The 24738-nt window shown below is 35.5% G+C and overlaps 1 protein-coding gene across 1 annotated transcript in view; it reads right to left on the bottom strand.

Annotated features, from left to right (window-relative positions):
• The window catches only part of MYCBP2 (MYC binding protein 2), a 280386-nt gene that overhangs the window by 108652 nt on the left and 146996 nt on the right, over nt 1–24738 (bottom strand). The window contains exons 34-45 of the mRNA XM_039252458.1: nt 22910–23101; nt 20350–20556; nt 19373–19504; nt 17876–18054; nt 15741–15883; nt 14275–14375; nt 13387–13605; nt 7507–7732; nt 6362–6480; nt 5598–5685; nt 2895–2944; nt 158–330 (exon numbers count right to left, since the gene is read on the bottom strand). Of these exons, the coding sequence (XP_039108389.1) occupies nt 158–330; nt 2895–2944; nt 5598–5685; nt 6362–6480; nt 7507–7732; nt 13387–13605; nt 14275–14375; nt 15741–15883; nt 17876–18054; nt 19373–19504; nt 20350–20556; nt 22910–23101 (1829 nt within the window). The remainder of the gene's footprint in view (nt 1–157; nt 331–2894; nt 2945–5597; nt 5686–6361; nt 6481–7506; nt 7733–13386; nt 13606–14274; nt 14376–15740; nt 15884–17875; nt 18055–19372; nt 19505–20349; nt 20557–22909; nt 23102–24738) is intronic.

The raw sequence follows: 24738 nt of genomic DNA on the forward strand, positions 1-24738 counted from the left end.
TTAAAATATTTACCACTTTTTATATTTCAGCAAGTTCAAAACACATAAACCACCTTCTTTAGGCTGCATTTTAACATCCTTCCCTTTCATTTCTCTTTGGAAATGAAGAGTGAGGCAAGTCCTGAAGTAAGTCACTGTACCACTTAAAGTACATTACCTTGCAAGCCTCCCACCACTTGATCCTGGAACACAGGCAATAAAATCATCCAGAAAGGACTGTTCATTGCTTTGGATTTGAAGTGGTAAATTTCCTTCAAGTGCCTCTAATATAGTTGGTGAATGAGAAAGAGCTAAACCCTTTCCAAGAATACCAGAATGGGTTTTGCACACCTGTTGGGTAAAAGAGAATATTCATGTATTTTAAAACATACAATTTTAATAACATGAGTTTCCTGAACTTGCACACAATTTTAGGTAGGCCTTTTCGGGGAAGCATTTTCTCTCCACGCTCCAGTAGCCTACAAAGTAGAAAACAAACTTCCAGTAGGGAAATATGGGCTAGTACTTCCAGCCTCCTTCCTCCCACCAAAACAAGTGACATGTCAGTGCAGGCTGAGATCGTGCATCTCCACTCGCTCTACCCTCCACATGTCACATCCCCATCTGTCTGGGCCAGGTCTCTGCAGGCAGCTGTGGAGGTCTCTCACTTTTTATGTCCTCATTACTGGCATCTTTCATGGGTGGATTATCTTTGCTCTCTTAGGTGGATGGGTACCAACATGTGGTACTTGGACAACATGTGGATACAAGCCTGACTGTGGCTACACATAAACTCCATTAGTCTGTCTAAGCCTTAATTAAAATTAAGAAAAAGAGGCAGATACAACTGAAATTTTAGTTCTCACTGACTGACAAACAAGCTTTATATTTTTGAAAGATCTGCTTTAAATGCTAAAACTTTAGAAAAATTTTTTAAAATTTTTATTTATTTCTAGGAGAGAGAGAGAGAGAGAGAGACAGCGTGAGCAGGGGAGGATCAGAGAGAGAGGGAGATACAGACTCTGAAATAGGCTCCAGGTTCTGAGCTGGCAGTCAGCACAGAGCCCGACGCGGGGCTCAAACCCACGAACTGCAAGATCATGACCTAAGCGAAAGTCGGATGCTTAACCGACTAAGCCACCCAGGGGCCCCAAAAAAACTTTAGAAATTTTTTACTGACTATATTATAAATCTTGAAACAAAATATTTTTCATAGAAAAATAAGTAGTATTTCCACTACTATCACACTTATACCTTCTGCATTCTACAAGATAACGCAATTTCAAAAATCATGATCTTTAAAATCAAACAGACTTGAGTTCAAATCTTGACTTTTAGACAAGCACTGCTGTATGCTCTTGAGCTAAGAGGTTACACACCATTCCTGAATCTGCAAAATGTATAAACTGGTAATCACATAATATCTCTCTTCTGTGGTTACTGTAAAATTTAAATTATGTAAGACATATAAAGTGCATACTACACTGCCTAACAAGTAGCAGGTGTTAGACCACCATGACAACTACCTTATATGCCAAAAATGTGGGCAACCTGGGTGGGATATCAGGGTTTATGTCTTTAATAGAGGCACAATAAACATCTCTTTATATCTGGTCTAAATGACATATTATAAACCATAATACTATCTGTAAGGATGAATAACATATTTGCTCCTTGATGGTTCTCTTTAATTAGAATGTTGTCTGGTACATAGTGTATTTATTAAATGTCTATTGAATTTTTATTTTTGTATCTTATAGTACAACAATTTAACTCTTAATAAAAAATTTTTTTTTTAATTTTTGAGAGAGAGAGAGAGAGAGAGACAGGGTGAGCAGGGGAGGGTCAGAGAGAGAGGGAGACACAGAACCCAAAGCAGGCTCCAGGCTCTGAGCTACCAGCACAGAGCCTGACACAGGGCTTGAACCCAAGAACAGTGAGATCATGACCTGAGCCAAAGACGGATGCTCAACTGACTGAGCCACCCAAGCACCCCTTTAACTCTTTTTTAAAAACAAAAACAAAAGCTGGTGGATTTTTTAAACCTAGAAGTTTCTTAACATTATTGAGGAAACCAGGGCTCTCTATAATTGGAGCATAGTGATCAACATCATGGAAAATTCTAGCCAGCTGTTTACTAGCTGTGTGATTCTGGACAAGTTACTTAAGTTCTCCATGCCCCAGTTTCCTTACTTATAAATGGAAATAAGAGTCTCTCATTCATGGGGCTGCTATGAGGACTAAACGAGTTAAAAATATGCAAAGTGTTTGGAATAGTACTTGATAAAGTCAAGATCAAAGAAATGTTTGTTTTTATTATTACTGTTGTGATCAATTCATCATGAACAGCATATAAACAGCCAGCTGTAGGTAACAGCTGACCTGGATACTAGCCTCTATCAATTAGCTGAGTTCTTAGACAAGTCACAGAACTTCCTTGACCTTCAGTTATTGTAACTATAAGATACAAGAGAGAATACTGACATCAAAATGTAAATGCTAAAAATAGATATTAAAGATGCAATAAACTATAAAGTACTCTATAGAAATTATTTAAATTACTACTAGTAACATCCATTTCCTCTTTTTCTAACTGGTAAATAAAACTTCTTTTGAGATCCAATTTAAATGTCAACAGCTCTGCAAAGCTCTCCCCTAAAGCCTTGGCACTTGATAACTTCTTTCTCTGGCAGAATTTATGTCTCATTCTAGATGTAACAACCTCCATCCAGCACAGCAAGAACTCACTTGGGTTTCTCCTATCAAGATATTATAAGTTATGAATCTTTATCTGTCAATGAACAGAATGAAGCACTTAATGAAAGTCCTATAGTCAAGATAAAGAAGGTAGTTCTGAATGAAAATACTGCTTTTAAATCAACGTACAAAGTTTATCCTTATGTTTGGGACAATACCTGCAATGCAGCCTCTTCAAGAATTTCAAGATCTTCCTCTAATTCATTACCTGTTGTGTAAATGAAAAGTTTTAGTAACCTATATTAATACTTAGTTTAACTTTTTTTAAAGTTTATGTATTTATTTTGAGAGAGAGCAAGAGAGCAAGAGCAGGGGAGGTGCAGAGAGAGGGAGAGGGAGAAGGAGAAGGGAGGGAGGGAGAGAGAAGAAGAGGGAGAAGGAGAAGCAGGAAGGGAGAGGGAGAGGAGGGAGAGGGAATCTCAGGCAGGCTCCATGTTGTCAGCGCAGAGCTGGACGAGTGGTTTGAACTCATGAACCGCAAGATTACAACCTGGGCCAAAATCAAGAGTTGGACACTTAACTCACTGAGTCACCGAGGCACTTCACTTAGTTTAACTCTTTAGTCCTTTGCATTCATTACAACTTTTTCACAATTCTGATATTCCAGACTGAAAAGAACTATTATCATTCTGGATCAATCTCAGAAACATGATTTTCAGTGTGAATATAAGGCTATAATTCTAAAGGCAATACTCAAAAGGCATCTATCAAGTGATCTGCAATACATATATACACACTATACTTACTGCATATAAATGTGCACTTTTAAATTTAGTGTACTTATGTTCTCCTCTACCCGCCCCCAAAATGAAGGAACTGATTATTCAGAATCTGAGCCTTTTTATTTTGGTTATCTTTTACAAGAGCTATACCTTTAGTAAAAAGAGTAATTTACAGGAAAACATAAGGTAGTGAGTGTATCCTCTATTTATTTTCTCCTTTATTGCTTAATATAAAACATATTTAATGGCACCTGGCTGGCTCAGTCTGTTAAGTCTGACTTTAGCTCAAGTCATGATTTTACAGTTTGTGAGTTCGAGCCCTACGTTGGGCTCTGGGCTGACAGCTCGGCACCTGAAGCCTGTTTTGGATTCTGTGTCTCCCTCCTTCTCTGCTCCCCTCTGCTCACGCTCTGTATCTCTAACCTTCAAAAATAAAGAAACATTAAAAAATATATATATATTTATTGACTTTTGTTTGATAGTTTAATTAATTTAAAAAATTATTAATAAGGTAATACATGTTCAAAAGGAAATATTCAGAATTTTACAGAAGTGGAGTGAATGAAAGATTCTACCACCCTCCTTCTGAAGATAGTTTATTGCTCAACAAACTTTGTGTGCAAATAAGTGTGTCAATATTGATACTCATGCACACATACACATATATCAATACATATATATAACATAATATTCACAAAAATGGGACCCTCTGCTGAAACTTCTCTCAGCTAATATAATTTGAAATTTTTCTTGGTTAGAACATAGAAATCTCTCTTTGTTACTGTTTTTTAAACAGTTCCATGTATTCCTGCTGTACGGATTTATCATTACTTATTTAACCAGTTTCCAACTGACAGATATTTTAGTTGCTTCTAGGTTTTACTATCACAAGCACTGCTACATTCATCTATCTTATAACATATATTTTTTAAGCACCTGTGCAAGTGTGTACAAAACTGCTATATCAAAAAGTATATGGCACGTAAAATTTGAACAGATACTAACAAATTTCCTCCAAAAGCTGTACCCATGTCCTTCATATAAAGAGAACACAACATGTCTCATTTCTTCATATCTGTATCAACATTAAGGAGGAGCGGGGGAACTGAGAAGCATGGAAGGGAACAGGAAAAAGGAAAGGAAAAAAAAGAGCAGAGAAGGAGAAGGGATTAGGTGGGAAGGGTAGTCTTCGAGGGAGGAGCTACAGATGGCCTTCTGAGGATGAGAACTGAGGAAATACAATAGTAATGCCTTTTACTCCCAAACACTGTGAAAATACATGTTAAACCACGTCCAAGCATCATAGAATCAGTAAATATTTCTAAATTTAGTTTGATCTTTACCATCCCGATCATTAATTGATTCACATATCATACAAATTTTTCTCATTTTATAAAAAGGTTCTGTTCCTGCCAGTGCCTCATTTCTCATCTGTGCTTCACAAGAAAACTCTAATAAAGAGCTATCTATATTTAACCCGCCTCTCCTTTCTATCCATGCTCTCCCTCTGCTCTAAAGGCCTTACGGTTCTCTCATTTTACTGATAAATTTCTTATTGAGTATATAAGTAATCAAGAAGTTTTTCCATCCAATGGTGGAGATTTAATTTACGTCTCAAATATATTTAAAAAAAATGTCCACGAATGTCCAATTTTCCTGGTTTTACGCCTACCTCTTTGGCTGTCACACCTGTCTTTTTTACATCCTCTTCCTCCTGCACTGTCCATTTCTGACACTCTGGCAAGTCCCATCTCTGATCCTGGGCTATCTTCTCTTTCTCATTTGCACTGCCTTCCTAGCTCATCTTTGACACGGTCCCATGCCTTTAAATTTCAACTATGTTCAAATGACATTTCCTTTAACTTGTGCCCTGAGTGCCATACAATGAATATCTAACTGTCTAGCTGGTATGTCCACTAGGACATAGCCACTAGGATATTTAAGAAATATCTCAAAACTTTTGGTTTAGTATTATATATCCAGTGTTTAACCTAGTGTCTGACACATAGCATGTATGTGCCTAAGGAGGGTTTGTGTGCATGTCTGTGTGAATAAAAAAGACTAGAGGATACTCTTCAATCTTCACTAAAGAAATCTAAACTACCAGCATATTAAATAGTTATCCTTGGTCAGACTTACCAATTGGAAGTGCTAGATCCTTTTTCATCAAAGCGGCTGCACAAACTCCACCAAGATTGGCTAATTCTTTTTCCAACTGAATGACTCCCTAGAGAATTACAAAAATAAAATAAAATAAAATAAAATAAAATAAAATAAAGTAAAGTAAAGTAAAATAAAGTAAAGAAAAATAAAATGAGTTGCTTTAAAAATGTTTGGAGGACAATATATTTGTAAGATAATGTGGATTATCAACACAATGTGATTTGCACCCAAGCATAACTTTTGAACCCAGAAGGCATAACAGGTCAACTAGTTGTTAAATTAAGAATGGAAGAGGATCAATAAAATGTCTTCTGCATGTTATAAGGTCCAGGCCTACAGGCCCATTTTCCAAAGAATTTGTCATTCATTAATGTGAAGTAACAGATCATTTTTCTCACCTTTTGTTTTATTGTGTGATTTGAAACATTTAGAATAGATACTAAATTAGTCCCATTGGCAAAGCAGGTTCTATTATTTATTCAGAAAGGTATAGCCACCTGAGCAGGTTTGGAGCAGGTACAATTATACTTTCTGCTACACAGACTCTATTCTCTTCATGTATTAAAGTAGCAAAAAAAAAAAAAAAAACTTACACAAAATTAAATTACAAGGTATTTTAAATTATATTCTCTAACTTAATATAAATTTCAGACTTCTTGAACCAAAGCAGCAACTACAACTTTAGTCAAGAGCAGCCCTCAGAAACACAGTATTAATAGAATGAGAAGATTCATTCCTACCTCATCAGGTCCAGGGCTAAACTCATACCCAATTGCAAAACATTTAAAACCATAGAAAGAAGCTTTGTCATCTTTCACATAATCTGATGCAGTCTCCAATGAGAAAAGGGCCTCATTTCCTAAGAAAAAAAAAAAAAGCTAACATTGAATTCAAAATCTGAAACAACTTTATTAAAATTTCCCTATCTTTTATCTATATCAAGAGAGGTAGCAATACAAATCAGATACTAAAAAGCCCAGGCTTTTTTGGGGTGGGAGATGTTCATGTATCTACTTGATTATAATTGCTAAAAACAATTCTAACCAACAACAGAATCATCACAAGTGAATTGTTATTTTTCTTCATGATCAAGCTCTCCTTAATCAAATGTTCTCCCTTTATGTTACATGAGCAATCATTTTCCATTTATTACTAGAGTAACCTAGGTTAGTTAGGCTTTTCTGTTACAGTCAGTAAGCAATCCTCTAACCTGGCTCCTCACTAACAAACAAGGCAGGTCAGACTAGAAGAAAGAAGCTTCTGAATTCAAATAGGTTAGGAGTTTGAGGAATCATAAGAATATTTATGGTAACTGGTTAAAAACACAACTGTGTACATGCAGTTTTAATAATTTACAAACTTTCTTTGAAAGGAAAACATCAGCAATAGCAATAACAAAAGTACTTTCTGTCACACACACACACACACACACACACACACACACACACACCCTCAAGCCTAAAGAACTAAAAACAACAGCTTTAACATAACTCAGTACGTTAGGTGTTTCAATTCTCTTGAGTGGAAGAAGTACTAAGTTCTCAAAGTCTAGCATTTATTGGGAAAATAAAGGATCAAATTCACTTTTTCTATAGTTTGTTCCCAACTGCACAGACATGCACTTCTCAATATTAACCCTCTGCTTTGGTCAAGCTAATCTTTTTTCACAAGATCCTCACAACATTCTCTCTTCGAAAACTCAGTCATGCTATATCCTCTGTCCAGAGTCTTCTTCATTACTCAAATGCACTCCAGATGCATAGTAGGTCTTGATGAAATTCTTCTCAAAGTTTGTAAACATGTTCAATGTTGTATCCTTACTAAAATTAATTATCATAAATGCATATATTTTACCATATAAAACAGAAAAGAAAAAACTACTAACCTGGCAACACTAAAACCATGGTAGGCCACCCAGAGGACCCTGAAAATTTCTTTAATTCTATCCAGGAATTAAGATTTTCATGAACAGATGTCAATTTTGGTCCATATCCTGAATTCTGAACAGTTCTGACAGGAATCAACAAACGGAGGACATCTTCTGACTGTGCAGTGCCACACTGGGGGTCAAACTCGATGGTCATCCACCGTACACATTCTGGGAACGTCACCTGAGGTCAACAGGCAAGAGGACACTTGTATTTGTTAAGAAAAATTTGATTTTTGTTTTTTTCCTATTTTAGACACAGGATAGACTATAAAGATGATGCTTAAACACACTGTAAACTAAATTTTAAGAAACTAATACATACAGTAGGTTCAATATGATTAGAAATCAAGGCATTAATGTTCAATATCAATTGTTCCTACTCCTAACTTGCAGTATCTACTGATTTCCACTTAATTCTTGGTTGATATTACATCAAAAATGTTTGTAAGTACACACTGATAACACTGAAAAAATATGAATCGGCACTCCTGTATCCTCTGGATAAATTCCTAGTAGTGCTATTGCTGGGTTGTAGGGTAAACTTCTGTCATCATCATGGCGGACAACATTCTGTCCTGGTGGTCAAATTACTATCAACTGGGACCACGTCAAATAGTAAACTATGAAATGGTTATGGGATATGATATGACAGTTAGGGAATTTCCTTAAGTATGATATTGATAAAAAAAAAATTACCTAGGACTAAGGCAAACAGCTTTAGTACAGGATTAAAAAAAATCTCCATTTAAATGAAAAGCTCAACTTTGTTCATAATTACATAAATACAAATTAAAACTAAAGTAAGATGCCATTACTCCCGTCACTTCTCCCATTACATTAGCAAAAAGCCTAAAATTTAACCTCAAACTATGTTGGGGAGGCTATGAGAAAACTAGCACTCTCAAACATTGTGACTGGGGATGCCAAGCAGTATAACCTCTACAGACAGGACTTTTTCAACCCGAGCAAAGATGCATATGCATTCAGTTTCTGCAGCAGTAACATCAAAACTATGAAGCACATGGCTCCTCAGTCTCTATTTGTTTGACCCAACAATACCACTTCTGGGGATGTGCTTTGAAGATATATTTCTAAATATATAAAACAGCATAGAGAAGAGCTCAAACATTTACGTAGTTATTCATCACAAAAAAATTACCAAGATACTGAAAACACCTGAAGTGCTCACACACGATATTGACTGAATAAACTATGATTCATCTCCAAAAACACCTGAAGTGCTCACACACGATACCAACTGAATAAACTATGATTCATCTCCACAGTGGAGTACTAAGTAGTTGTAAAAAAGAATGAGGATGATCTCTCTAAATGATAGAGGGAGGTTACTATGGATTTTGTTACACATCAAAGAGTACCATATAGATTTGGTGTGCTACCATTTTAAATAAAAAGAAAAAACTACATCTATACCCATCTATCTATTTTTTCAAAAAGGAACACAGGAAGGAAACACCATGACACTCAATGGAGTAAGCTAAGAAATAGAGAAGGGAATGGGAAGGAAGGGCTTTATAATCTTGAGCATATTATTTTATATGATTTTATTTCTGGAGCCATGTTGATATTTTACAGACAGTATTTAAAAGATAAAGTTAAACCAGAAAGGATGGGGAAAAACTCACAAAAAAAAAAGTTTAAAAAAAACCTAAACAAACTTTATAGCAAAGCAATCATTTAGCAACCTGCACACATAGATAAAAAGAATTACTCCAAGTAACTTCTGAATTTGGTACTTTGTTACATAACATCAGAGGGATGTATTCCTTTTTTTTTTTTTTAATGTTTTATTTATTTCTGAGAGAGAGAGAGACAGCATGAGCAGGGGAGGGTCACAGATACAGGGAGACACAGAATCTGAAGCAGGCTCCAGGCTCTGAGCTAGTTGTCAGCACAGAGCCCGACGCGGGGCTCAAACCCACGAACCGTGAGATCAAGACCTGAGCCGAAGTCGGACGCTCAACCGACTGAGCCATCCAGGTGCCCCCAGAGGGATATATTCTAAAGACAAACATTTTGCAAGGAAACTTAATTTTACCTGGTAGTTTTATTTTTCACAGTGACATATAAATGGGATAAGCATAAAGAAAAGACTCCTATAAAGTTGACTGGAACAGGTAGGTAATATTCAAAAACTGATGAAAACATGCTAAAACATATAAAAACATAAAATCCAGCCTGAATGACCTTTCACTGGCCAAATCAATTAAAATTTGAGAATTAAAATGAATAATGACAACAAAGTAATATAACATTAAACAAAAAGAAAATTCTTAAATCTGTATTGATACAAACACATAAAATAAATGAATGAATGTATGTTTTTTAAAAAAATTTTTATGTCTTTTATTTTGAGAGACAGAGAGTGAGCCAGGGAAGGGCAGAAAGAGAGGGAGACACAGAATCTGAGGCAGGCTCCAGGCTCTGAGCTGTCAGCACAGAGCCCGACGTGGGGCTCGAACTCACAGACCGTGAGATCATGACCTGAGCCAAAGTCGGATGATTAACCAACTGAGACACCCAGGCACCCCATGAATGTATTTTTAAAAGTAGAAGGGAAGGAAAAACAGTCTTTTACAACAGAACACCAAATAGAAGGAATAACAGAATTAAAAAGCCACCATTTTACAACCACTATAATAATAAGTGATTTGAGTAAGAATCACCAATGGATCCTAAAATCACTAGGTGAAAATTTGTTAGGGAATATTTTTTACACAGTCTCTAGCTATCTTCCCATAAACCCTTTCAAAGAGGAAAAAAAGGTGGTTTTGGTGTAGAAACTTGTCAGATATCCTTTTAATCAAGTAGTAAGTACTTCCTGACAGGAGACACTGAGAATACAGTATCACTTATTAAGTGTTGCTGCCCAAAACAAGTAACCAAAATTTAATCATTAGGAAAGAATCAATCAAGTCCAAATAAAAGGATACTTTTACAAAACTGCTGACTGTATTCTTCATAAATGCCAATGTCATGAAAGACAAGGAGAGTCTGAGGCACTATTTCAGATCAAAGAAGACAGAGAAGACATGGCAACTAATGGCAGACTAATGGATGAGTCTGGTTGGATCCCAGATCTGGGTTTAGAAAAATGCCATGAATGCTGTTGTTGGGGGAGCTGGCAAAACATTTAGCTTAGAATATCTGGTATACTACTATTATCTCTTATGGAAATATAGCATCAATGTTAAATTCCCTAAATTTGATTAGTGTATTATTGATAGATAGAAAAGTCTGTTCTTAGGAACAAGGTAACCGGTCATGATGTTTGCAACTTACTCTTAAATGTTTCAGCAGTAATAAACACAGATAAATAGATACAACAAATGTGGCAAAATGTTAACTATTGAAGCTAGGTGAAGGGTATATGGGTGATCATTGCACAAATCTTATTTTTTCCTACAGGTTTGAAAATGTTGAAATAAAATGCTGAAACACATGGGGAATGAATATACACACATATCTGCATCTATGTATGCGACTATGCTTACATTATAAAAAACAACAGAAGAATAAACTACAAAGTTATAATAAAATGAAATGCTACCTAGGATAGGGAAGGAGGGAACAGAGTTTGGGGATAGAAATAAAAGCGAGACTTCTCTGAGTACTCTTTCCTTTATAGATTTGACTTAGGACAATGGAATTATTTAAGTTGTTATAAAAACAAGATACAAAAAGCAGTTCCTAAAACCCTTAAATAAAAGAAATGATGCCAAATGTATGTCCAATTAGTGGCATAATCACAGAGTGACTATTCCAACGTACTTTAAACACAGTAATTGACCACACCTACTTACTTTAAAACACATTCATTTCTTTATACATCCTAGCTGGGATATACCCAACATGACAGAAGAAACACACACACATACACACACACACACTCAGACAAACACAGCAAATGAATAATCGATTCTCTAATTCTAATATTCTCAGTGTCATTAGGAACAGGGATCTAGATGTATGAGAAAAAGATTCCAGGGTAAGGTCCTCTGGACTTTATTCTGAATTAGTATCATCAGTACAAACTTGAGGTATTTTATCTTTAAGAAAAAAATACATATACATATAAATGTGTCTACACAGGAATATATACACTTATACAAAAATATGTGCCTGTGTGTATAAATACATGCATGAGTGAGTGTATGTACCAGTTCTGTGCACCACAAATATTTAGAAACAATCACCAGCCCAAGAGAAACAAGTCAAATTCTTCCTGCTAAATTTTGGCTTTTAAATACCAACACAAGAAATATAGAAGAGCCTAGAATATCTTACACTAGAGAGAAGGATACTATGAATGACTACAGGGGTATGTCCAAAGGATTCAGGAGGCAAGCTGAAGAGGCTCCTACCAACAAAGACATATGGTCCATTTTCTTAAATAAATTCAAGGAAACAAAAAAAGACAGAGTTGGAGGGGAACCTGTAGATAACAAGAAACTTGAGAAACATAATAACCAATCACAATGTATGGATCTTATCTGGATTCTAATTCAAACAATTAAAAAAATTAAACTCTTATTTTGAATCTAACTCAAACAATTAAAAATGTGCGTATCTGATGACATGAATGAATGAATTATTAGCTTTTTAAGTATAATAATAACATGGTTATTTTTTCTGGGTCCTTATATTTAGAGACACATAATAAAATATCCATAAATGTGCTTTAAAATAATCTAGAAAGGGACAAAGTGGGTGGGGAATAAACAAATCAGTCAGGGGCTCCTGGGTGGCTCAGGTCATGATGGCAAGATCATGCATGATCTTGTGTCGCGGTTCGTGGCTTTGAGCCCCATGTCGTGTTCTGTGCTGGCAGATCAGAGCCTGGAGCCTGTTTTAGATTCTGTGTCTCCCTCTCTCTGCCCCTCCCCCGCTCATGCTCTCTCTCAAAAATAAATAAACTATAAAAAATAAATTAAAAAAAAAAAACCAAATCAGTCTGGCCAAGAGGTGGGTGGGGGGGGTGGGGCTGGGTTAAACAGGTGGGGATTAAGGAGTATACTCGCTGTGATGAGTACAGGGTGATGTACGGAAGTGCTGAATCACTATATTGTACATCTATATGTGTACACTAATATTAGTGAAACTAATATTACACTATATGTTAGCTGGAATTTAAATAAAAATTTTTTTAAGGGCTGGTAACTATTGAATCAGCGATGATGGATAAGTGCAGTGACTGTACTAGTTTGTCCTTTTATAGGTCTACCACAGTCCACAATAAAAAGTTGAGTATTCTGCAAGCACAGAAAACTTATTAATTATACTGATGAAGCAGACAAATCTTCCTTTTCCTCCTTAGTTTACATGATACAATCTAAAAAGGAATAAGGACTCCGGACACTCTATAATAATTTTACATTTATAAATGTTTTATTATTTTTTACATTATTTATATCAGAGCACTTGAAGTCCTACATTGGATATGCAAATTTTCAGAACTCAGGTTGTGTCATAAATAATAGCAGTTCAAAAATAGGATTTTTAAATTTTAATGCTCATATCTAGTACTATTACAATATATAATATGCAGTTTAATATTACATACTGCACTGTACTTATAAAAACATAGGAGAACAATTCCCGTAAATAGTCCCAGCTATATACTTTAAAGATAAAAAACTCTATCTTAAACCCTTTTGTGAATCTGACAGTACCTCACCACCTGACTTCTATATTTAAATACTATAAAAAAATTATACTTCTAAACAGAGGCAAAGTATCCTTTAAGACATCATTATAGAACATCAAACCAAACCAAGTTTTAAATTTAAACTCTGCTCAGGAACTGGAGCCTACCTTGTAGTGCATCACACACGCAGGTTTATAGGGGTGCTCACTCTCTATGACCGCATAGTGATTAGAGGTTGTACAAGCAGAGAGGCCTTGCTCAGGCTGGTTTCCAGTGGTGCTATCTGTTGACTGATTAGGATTGAATGCAGGGGGTGCATACTTCTGATTCAGAATGGCAACTGAGGGAAGTAACTGCTGGACAAGACCAAAGACTTCTACAGCCACCTGGTATGAAAAGAAATGATTAAACGAGATAATAAATGTGAAAACTGCTTTAAAGTTGTTAATTACTATAATTGTTGGCCATCCTTAATTACTAAGATATTATTAAGAGTTTCTTCTAGCTAATTTTTCATTCAAAGAGAAATTTGTTCTATGGAAAAAAAAAGATTTACCTTAGATGTCTTAGATGTTATATGAAAATAACCTTGTCTATACTTTTAAACACTTTGCCTTTTTGTAATCTGCTGTAAACTAGGTTTTACTCGATACTAAATTATGCTAAAGAATCAATAGTTTATGATTTCCTCCTTATCTTGACTATTTCACAATTTTAAAATACTCCTACGTTGCCGCTTTTATTCAAAAAGAAGACCTGGCATAAACCTCAGGAATTACAAAAATCTAAATTAACTTAAACTTTCCTTATATGCCATAACTCTAAAATATATTTCTCATTCCCAAATTCTTCAAATGTAAAGCCAATAAGTAAGCATAGTAATCTAGACAACAATGAAGAATGCAGAGGTTTAACTGATTAACTTCTACCATTTTAACATGTCTATCTCTGTATGTTACTTGTAACTCAGGTGCCTCAAAGACTAAAATGTTTATACAAAATCTAAAAAATGATATTTAAAAAAATATTCAAAGTTACACAATTAATTTACACACCTTGGGAATAGCAGCAGCTACTGGTCCTATGTAGGCTATAATAAGGGGAAGTAGCATGGAAAACAGACTGGAAGAGCTAAGCAGTTCTGGAATGTCATCAGCTAAAAAAGACATTAAAACTATAGTTAGAAGGTAATTTCATTGTAATGTATATATGCTATACTAAATCTATATTCTAGTCTCTTGAGCAAAATAATCATTGACATTGACTGAATGATTATAAAGGACCTGGCCCTATTCTGAAGGCTTTATTGACATAAGCCATATCAATTAATCTTCACAATAAGATACTTTTATTATGTCTACTTTTTACAAGAAGAAACCAAGGCACATAATGTTTAAATAACTTATCCAAAATCATATACCTATAAAATAATAGAGCCAGGATTAGAACCTACAGTAATAGTCGTGATGTTAAACCACTACACCTGATGCCACGTGTGGCTGTATGTGTAACATTAGGCCAATTACTTAACTGGTGTGTGCCTCAGGTTACTCTGTAAAAAGGATAGTAACAGTATTTCCTTCAATGTGAAGATTGAGTTAATACATGTAAAATGCTTTGAACAATGCCTGCACATATTAAGCATTACTAAAATGATTACTGTTATTAAGCTATATTGCCTTCTATTTTACCAAAGAAAGCCTTTTGTTAAAGGACATTGTAATCATTTACCCATGAGCATGGTGCTGGGAAGATAAAGTGAGTCTAGACTGAGTGAGTCTAGATTGGCCTTTACATTAAAGGCCAATTACTCCCAAATACTTCTTTCCAGATCTGCTGTTGCATCAGTATAGGATGCAGTTATTTATAAAATACGGTTTCTTAGCCCAGCCCAAACCCCCGGGTTGGATGGGCTAAACATTTTTTGTTTTTAGCAAGTTTCCCAGGTGATTCTGATGTGTACTAGGCTTAGGAACAAATGCTACATATAACAGTAAGACTGGGTGGGTTACAGCGAATGCTTGTGTGAATGAACTCCACTGCCAGTGCAGAGATGACTAGGTAGCTAGATGGGGAATGGGAGAACAGTGGCAGTGAGGCGGCTGGGATGTCACCCATCTACGAGGAAGAAGACACGTGCCTGCACCATGGCAGGCTGAACTATGGAAGAACAGACGGGAATACAAATTGGAGAGTTGCCAGTGGAAAAACTTACAGAGCTGAAATCAGACAAGTGGGTTTGGGGAGATGTTTAGGGTTACCCAGAACTTTGGGTGAATGGCGATACCATTACTGGAAATACAGGAAGAAAAACACACCTAAAGGAGAATATTTGAACATTCTAAAAAATTCTGCATTAGAATATGGAGAGTATGGCTGATCCAAAATGAATGTATGCGTATGTGCAGATCTACAACGAATAAAACTCTGGCATTCTACAAGATGGTTCCTCATCAGTAACTCTGGGTACAAGTTAGGGAATAAAGATGCTAAAATATGACTATTAAAAGAAAAGTCTTACCATCCACAGCAAGAGCTCTGTGCAAGAGGTCTTTTGCAGCTCGAACAACAGTGCTTACCACAGAGAGAGCTCTGCTACAGTTTTTATCTTCTTCATTGGCTTTACTCAGAAGCTGGGATTGTAAATCTCCATCAAATTCACTCCTGTAACCGGAGTCACACATGAGATTATTTTACATGGTAGGTAAAACATGATCTCACTCATGGGTTAGATCAGAGCTCCTCACTTAAAGTTAAAAAATTTAAAGTTGTAACTATGGAATTTCAAGGAGGGAGAGGACTTCAAAGAAAAATACAGCTGGATGAGGATAAAGTTATTTTAAAATAAGACCAAAGAGAGTCTATATCAGGAACTGATATTTAAACAAAGGCTTGAATTATGTTAAAAAACAAAAAGCTGAGGGAAAAGTATTCAGGCATAAGGAACAGTAATATAAAGGTTCAGACAAGAACAAGACTGGCAAGTTTGGAGAGTGAGGACAAGTGTGATGGAATCAAAGGAGCGTGGAGGGTGACAAGAGATCAGACTGTGTGAGCTCCACAAGCCTAGGCAAGACCTGGCATTTGTACTGCAGTGGGAACCCTGTGAGGGGACCGTGAGCAGGGGCAGAGCTCGGCCCAACGCACATTTCTGTGAAACCCCTCTGGCTACACCATGCAGACTGGCAGACTGACAGCAGAAGGGCCACTGCGAAAGGCAGTGTGGGGGGGACTGGGTGAGAAGCTGTGATTGTTACCCAGGGGGAGGCAGTGATGGTTTGGACGGAACTACTAATTATGGGAGTTAGAAAAGGTCAGATTTAGAACCTTTTAAAAGCACAGCTGCCAGGACTTGTTGATGGAAAGAGTGAGAAACAGGGAAGTCAAGAAACTCCAAGGTGCTTGGCTCCAACTGTGGATGGGGAGGAGCACTGTGGCACATTAAACCACGATGTCTCTCTCGCAGGTGACCTTAAGCATTGCTAAAGAGGACATGTTAACAGCAGGTCATCTGGAGATCAATTTCATGCCTATAAAACCCAGGACAACACTATACCTGAAGTGTGACTCTGGACAAGGTATTTAACCCTCAATGTGTCCGTTCCCTCATCTGTAAAGCAGGGACAGAACAAGTGCCCACCTCATGGAGCTCCTATGAGGACGAGCTAAAATAGCACAGGTCATGCACTTAAAACACATGTGTTAAGAAACACCTCATTGTGTATCATAGGGCCCCAAGAACTAGATTCACAGACATCAAAATATACTGCAGACTGGATAATAGGATCAAGGCAATGCTAGTACTTGGATAGGATTGAACCGATCATTAATTTTTAGTATTTTTAAAAAAGAAATGAACTGAACATTTTTAGTATTTTCGATATTTTTAAAACAGAAACATATATGCCCAGGAGACAAAAACTTCAAAGATATTATTATTTTTTTTAATGCTTTATTCATTTCTAGGAGAGAGAGAGAGAGAGACAGTGTAAGCAGGGGAGGATCAGAGAGAGAGGGAGATACAGACTCTGAAACAGGCTCCAGGCTCTGAATTGCTCCAGCACAGAATCCGAGGCGGGGCTCGAACCCACGAACTGTGAGATCATGACCTAAGCGAAAGTCGGACGCTTAACCGACTAAGCCACCCAGGTGCCCCAAAAATTTCAAAGATATTAAAGAAGTAATGACAAAAATATTTTAAAGCATTCAATCTTTACAATAAACAGTGAAAAAAATGTATCTTATATAATACACACACACACATATGTATTATATATATATATATATATTTTTTTTTAGGGGGAGAAAGAGAGAGTGTGTGCACATGCCCATGGGGGCAGGGTAAAGGGAGAGAGAATCTTAAGCAGGCTCTATGCTCAGTGTGGAGCCTGATGCAGGGCTCAATACCACAACCCAGGGATCATGATTTGAGCAAAATCAAGAGTCAAACACTCAACCAACTGGCCCACCCAGGTGCTCCTATATGTTAAAATGAGATCTTTTGACAGAATTCAGCACAAGTATGTGCAAGGAAGTTATGCTGCATAATTTAATTATAGCTATGCACTTAGCATTTTTTACCTTGATAATAAATTGTATGTATTCTGTTGCTTTAAAACAGCCCCCTTATCTCTACATACTTACATACTTACTTACCTATAGTACAGGATCTGTGGAATCTGTCCTCTGGTTTGATTTGTCCCATTACTACTCAAGCTGCATGTGCTGAATGTGAATGTCACCCCATCTGCACACTGAACTGTGGTCATTCCTCCATCTCCATTGGCTGTACGGCTTCCATAGTTCCTCAAGCGCACAGCATATTTAACATTTTCCTTCATAATAAAGATGTAAAACATGTTTATAATGTACAGAGGATAAAAAAAAATGGGTCAATATACTGAATTTCTTTGTCATATTTATAGATTTGGTTAAGCACATTTTTAATAAATCAAACAGGAAGATAACTCTTATTGATGTTTATTATTTAAAAAACTATACTAAGTACTTCATGTGCTTTGATTATTCTTAAAATAATCTCATGAGGTAAGTACCATTACTATTCCTATTTTACAGATGAGGAATTTGAGGCACAGAGAAGTTAAGTCATCCAAAGTCACACAGCTATTAAGTGATGGAATGATTATTTGAATATAGTTAGTTTGACTCTAGACTCTACTCTTCATCGTACCATAAAAGGTACTAACCATAACAAAAAAATTAAAATACATAACTAATATTTTTCTTTGACGAGTTTAACTTTTGAAATAACTTCAAGTGTGAAAAATATAATGGTGAATCCACTAAATTTTATATAAGAGATACTCTGAGATAGAAACAGATAGGTGTACAGAAATGGGAAGAAATATCCATAAGCAAAAGCTGTCCCAAATAAAATGTACTGTGCATAGAAATATTAGATATAGACACTGGTACCTTATGATCGATGATATAAACTTCATAGTGAAGATTTTTTTTGTTGTTTTTTGGTACCCTAACTCTTTTTGAAAAGGCCTCTGATGAACTTACCTCATCCCAGAAACTGTCCTATAATAAAAATACAATCTACAGTTGAATTCAGAAATACCCCATTCATAACTACTCTAAGGTTAAGTAAAACGTCTGTTTTCCTAAATAGTTATATGAAATAATAAACAACTTTTATATAAAGTAATAGTAACTTTAATAGTTAATACTATCTAATAAGGCCATTAAAAAAAAAGAGTTTGGCACAGTAAGAGAAGAAAAGACAGGGACTAATATTTACCAAGTTTCTATACTGTACTAGACATTGAGGCAAGCACTTTCTTCCATTATTTAATTTCAGCTGAACAACATTACAATGTAGACACAATGCTTCCCCATCTTCAGATAAGCCTCAGAATGGTTAAATAATATCCAGTGTCTTTAAGCTATGTGAAAGAGCAGGCATCTGAAGCTAGTTCCGCCCAACTCCAAAACCAAACAATACTTTCTACTATACCACACTTTAAGAGATCTTTTGCAAAAATAGAATTTAATAGAGTACGACATCAGGAGTATAGCAGTGACTCCATAAACATTTTAAGCATCACATAAAGGAATACTTTTCATTACTTTTTAAGTATACTACATAATACCTCTTATTTATGAAAGAAATATAATTAAAATTACCTTTAAAGGAACAACTTTGTCAAGTCTGATTTCAGCTATATCACTGGGTGAATCATCTGTTGTATAAGTTCCTTTGACTAATTCTAGAGATGTCCATCTGTGAGAATGAGTCGAATCTCCTGCATGTTCACTCTAATTAAAACAAAAACAAAACAAAACCCACCCTATTCTTAATTTTGTTTGGTTTTATTGTTTTTAAACAGTTTCTTTCCTTGCATATAAATTATCCATTAGCATTTCCCCATATATACTGAAAAAACATTTTTGGTATTCTAAACTATTTACTTTATCTGATTTCCTGAGGAGTCTACAACCTAAATCATATAAATGGACTTTTCTCATCTGATGTCTTAAAATATTTCTACTTCTTCATAAGAAGAATGCTAATCTAGTTCTAGACCCTAATGAAGTAGGGAAATAATTTAACTGCTAAAGAGAATCAAGATACAGATAGGTTTCTATTTATTTTGAAATGATTTACATGGTAACTTTCTGTCCCATTTTAATAAAACTTTGTGAAAACTCAGGTACTTTAAATAATTTAGAGAATACAGCAAGATAGAGCTTAATCAATCAATCAATCAACCAATCCATCCTATCTTTACTAAGAATCATCCATTTGCCCTCTATGATAAAACTGCTTAGTTATGTATACAGGTAATAATACTGGTCTGAATACTGTTCTTGTTTCTTAAAAAACTACAAAAGCAAAAAAAATTACACAAAAATTATAATCAGAGGCTTAGCTCTAGAATTTCTATTATTTTCATTTAACATTTCCCCTGGAAGTGCAAAATTTATGAGGCAGAAGTGATCCAGAATGGCACATAAACAATCATGCAGAATCACTCTTTTGATTTCTTTAATGTCTTCCATGACTAATAACTAATCTGGTAAATGCTCAAAGATTTGGACACTCTTACTATGGTAATGGCACAACCTACACAGCAAGACGACACTGTTAGAGTGGTACTTACATCATCTACTAACACCTCTAATTCATATTCATGAATTCCACCTCCTCCATAGACAGAAAAACCAACCACAACTATTCCTGGTTTGTCTACTGAAAAACAGATTGCATCAGGGGACCCATTCCCAGTGTTCCAACTTCTTCCCTGACTTGTTTTTGTGAATCGGTTAGCACTGGCTTTAACAGAGTGGAGAGAATTAAGTCCATCAACCTATGAACAACAAAAGCAGTTACACATCAGTAGTCTGTACCTGAGTCTGACTGTTAATAATATACCTATAACAAAATTATCTCCAAATTTCTAAGAAATTAAAAAAATAATCTACATTTAATAGGTGGGTGTAAACCTTCCTAAATGTATATTCTATCAAGAGATTATCCAACAATAAAACTAGATTTTATCATTCTAAATTCACAAATCATTATCACATGACAGTATTTTCTTCTCTCATACATTTCACTTAGATTATAATGCAGAACTGTAAACCTGTAAGTCATCAGTCATAACATATGCATGAATTATATCACTCACTCTGAAAAGACATACCAAAATTTCATCAACATTCTATGGACCAACAGTTTTCAACCTAAGTGACACAGAGCTCTAGGAATTCTGGAGAGAATTAAGAAAGAGGTGACTAAGTCTCCCTTCTTTTTTTTTTTTTTATATTTTTTAATGTTTTATTTATTTCTAGGAGAGAGAGAGACAGCATGAGCAGGGGAGGGTCAGAAAGAGAGGGAGTCACAGACTCTGAAACAGGCTCCAGGCTCTGAGCTGGCAGTCAGCACAGAGCCCGACGTGGGGCTCGAACCCACGAACCGCGAGATCATGACCTAAGCGAAAGTCGGACACTTAACCGACTAAGCCACCCAGGAGCCCCTAAGTCTCCCTTCTTCAGTGAGACTATCCCCACCTCTTATCTATGAGTTTTCAAGACTTCTTTTGCAGAAAATATGTACACAGAAGTGAATATATACAAAAGTGCAACATCGCTAATCACAGACTTTCATTAGAGCAGATCAGTGAACTTATTTTGGCTTGAAATTGCTCTTTTTAATTATAGAGACTGCTTTTAATCTAAGTTGGCTGTAGAAATTTCAAAGACCTATAAGAGGAAAAAAAATTGAAGCTTATGATTCTAAGAATCATTTCAAACTGCTCCGGGAAAGAAGGAAATATGGATGTCTAAGTCAAGACCTTTGGAACTTCCAAGTTCATACATTAGGTACCTGTAATTGGAACATTCTTTTTCATTAGAAAGTTAAGTTCATAGGGGAAAACTAGATAGTAACCTTCTGAGGGGGACCTATACATCAGACTTTTTCCTCTAGGATCTGGTACAGAAGGGAAGCCTATTATATAGGCTGAATGACCATGTAAGAAAAAGACAAATTAAAATTTTCTGACAAGGACTTCAGTGATCTTATAGGCCAAAGTCAAAGCGAACTAAGAAAACAGAGGAATTGGTTCCCAGGGTTAAATACTAATATCTGCTCAGGTGTACATAATCATTCAGAAATCCTAAAGGCTAAACTGTCACTATGAATTAGTAATGTGTAGAAACTGGATAGATTAATTCAGATTAGATTCAAAAATAGGTCTATAAGTAAGAAAAAGCGAAGGCTAGGGATTATAAAAGCAAAAGAGAGAACGATGTTATTTGGCAAGCAACTGAGTACATGATAGCTAATAAACATTCATCTGAATGATACAAGATATTCTGTATTGTGACATGATTTTTAAAACCAGCCTTCTATCTGCATCCTGGAGGAAAAAAATAGAAACATTCACTAAATTCACTCAAAACGTTTAGATAAATTGTATGGAAGAGTGAGCAGGGCAGTGAAATGGTACAAAATAATGTTATTTTACACAATGTGAAGCACTTTAAAACGTTTCAAAGTAGTTTTCTCAAACACAATAATATTTGATCCTTTAAGCACTTTGATAATAGCTGTGCAACAATGTGAATGTACTTAATGCCCATTTTTACATAAAATTAATTTTTGTATTTTATGGGGCACCTGGCTCGCTCAGTTGGAGGAGTGTGTGACTCTTGATCTCGAGGCTGTGAGATTGAGTCCCATGCTGGGTGCAGTAGTAGCTATAAAAATAACTTAAAAAAATTTACTTTTCCCATTTTACAGATGTCATTTGTCTTGTGTCAGCTACTGGGCAGAACTAAGGTCTAAACCTTAGTTTACCTTTTCCATACTGTGTGTTCACTACTAGTAGCCCCATTTCTATTCCTCATTACCTAGCAACATGAACTATTTTAGAATACGACAGTGAGGTTGTGCAATGGGGCAAATAAAAGGAAAAACATACAGTGTGTATTACTGTGATGTCCTGGGGAAAGTGGTAAGAGAGAGGAAACAAGCAACAGCACAGAGAGGTGTAAGGAAGGTAAAACCAAACAAGCAGCCTAGCCTGAAGGCTTTTAAATTTTTTCTTAAGAAAAACAGTACAAATGGGATTAAAATTAGTTTCTACAAAGCCAAAATATATGAAAAAAGAAAGCTTAAACATGTGCTTCTTATCCAGTCTCAAAATAAAACATCACCTCAGACCCCAGGGCTGATGCTGTCAGTTCACTGACAATACTGGCCAGCAACCCACAGGTGTTGGAAACTAGGTGAGAGGAGAAGAGCTCATTTTCTCTCCTCAGGCTGTTCCTGACTGGGAGCACAACAATAACCAGCATTTTCTCCAGAACTTCACGGAAGCTTGTCATGCCAGAGATATTCTCTTCACTCTATGATAGATGAAAAAAAAAAAAGTTTAAAAGATACTGCTTTATTTTCCTTCACATGAGTACTCAATTGCAAAATCTTATCTTTCCAGATGACACCTTTAAAATTCAGGGTTTGAGGCTTTGTCTAGAAATCCATCCAGTTGTATATGGAACCACTAACTTTACTTTTTACTGTTCTTTTTAAATTATTAGTCTCTGTGTATCATAAAAGTACCACATTTTTTTGTGTTTTTGCTAGCTTTGAGTCATTTTCACTTATTCTATTTAACTTCTCAATAATAATCCTTTATGACAGAAAAACACTGCTCCAATTCAAAAAGCTTTTTCTACTGAACAAAATTTCAATCTAAGATAATTATTACATTACTAATTATTATAATTATTTCCGGTATAGTTACAGGTAGAACAACTGAGAAAGTCTGTACAAATATTTTTTCTAATAAAAATTTTTTCTGTACATACATGTAATAAAATATGGAATTCTACTACAGATACTCCTATGCAGTTTTACAATTTCTATTGTACTTGATTTCCTAAATGAATATAGGACATTCCAACCTTTACCAATAAAAATTTCAAGATAAGAAATTATAAAGACCAAGGGGAAAATATAGGTCTTTTTTCCAGACACGAAGTGAAAAGATGATTCAGTTGATATAAGGCACGAACATGATTTATATTTTTTACCATCCTCAATATTACATAGATCACTGTGGACAGAGAGCAAAATGCATCCGATGTCATGAGGGGACAACTGTGACCAATGACCCTTCCAATTTTACTGTGGACTAGGAAATCAAACAGTTTGGGATTTAGTTCCAGTTTCTTCACAGTGCCTCAACTTCTGTAAAATCGGAAACTATTCTGCTTCAGCTATCAAAATCACCTAGATGCACCCTGAATAGCCAAGTTTTTCCACAACACTTACATTCCATGCTGTTTTACAAGTTACAGCATATGTAACAAATGTAATAGATTTCATAAAGTCATAAAATCTCAAGGTAGAAGAGGGTCTTAAAGTTATATCAGTCTTCCCAAGACAAATCAAATACACAAATGAGTGTACATTCAACCCATTATATAAAATTAAGTAACTTTTTAGTTAAAATCATCATGAATATTATTATTAACCACTCTCAACAGCTTTCCTTTTTCTTTTTTTTTTTTTTTTTTTTTGAGAGAAAAAAAACTAGGGGCAGAGCCTGACATGAGGCTCTATCTCACCACCAACAGTTGAGATCATGACCTGAACTTAAATCAAGAGTCAGATGCTTAATCACCTCAGCCACCCACACACCCATCAACATAGTGCTTTCTCATAAACCACAAATAGTTACTACAGCATGTTTCCTCTGACGATTGTTTTAGAGTATTTGTTTTAACATACCAAAATGTCATAGAAAAAAATGTCTCAAAAATTTACTCATTTCCCTAAGAATCCTATCTTGGCAATCTAAAATAATAGAATATACAAGTTTGCTTATAGTATCTGCAACTTTCAAATGGTTTGGCAAATAATATAGGGGAATTCACTGTGCTACTCTCAAATTTTTTTATGTTAAGTTTCATTCAAAATAAAAAAAAAATGAAAGAAAAAAATACTGCAAATTTACCAGTAAACATCAGAATTCTTTTTC

Source organism: Hyaena hyaena, unplaced genomic scaffold (genome assembly GCF_003009895.1).
Source record: "Hyaena hyaena isolate Hyena2069 unplaced genomic scaffold, ASM300989v1 scaffold_413, whole genome shotgun sequence".
Lineage (NCBI taxonomy): Eukaryota > Metazoa > Chordata > Mammalia > Carnivora > Hyaenidae > Hyaena > Hyaena hyaena.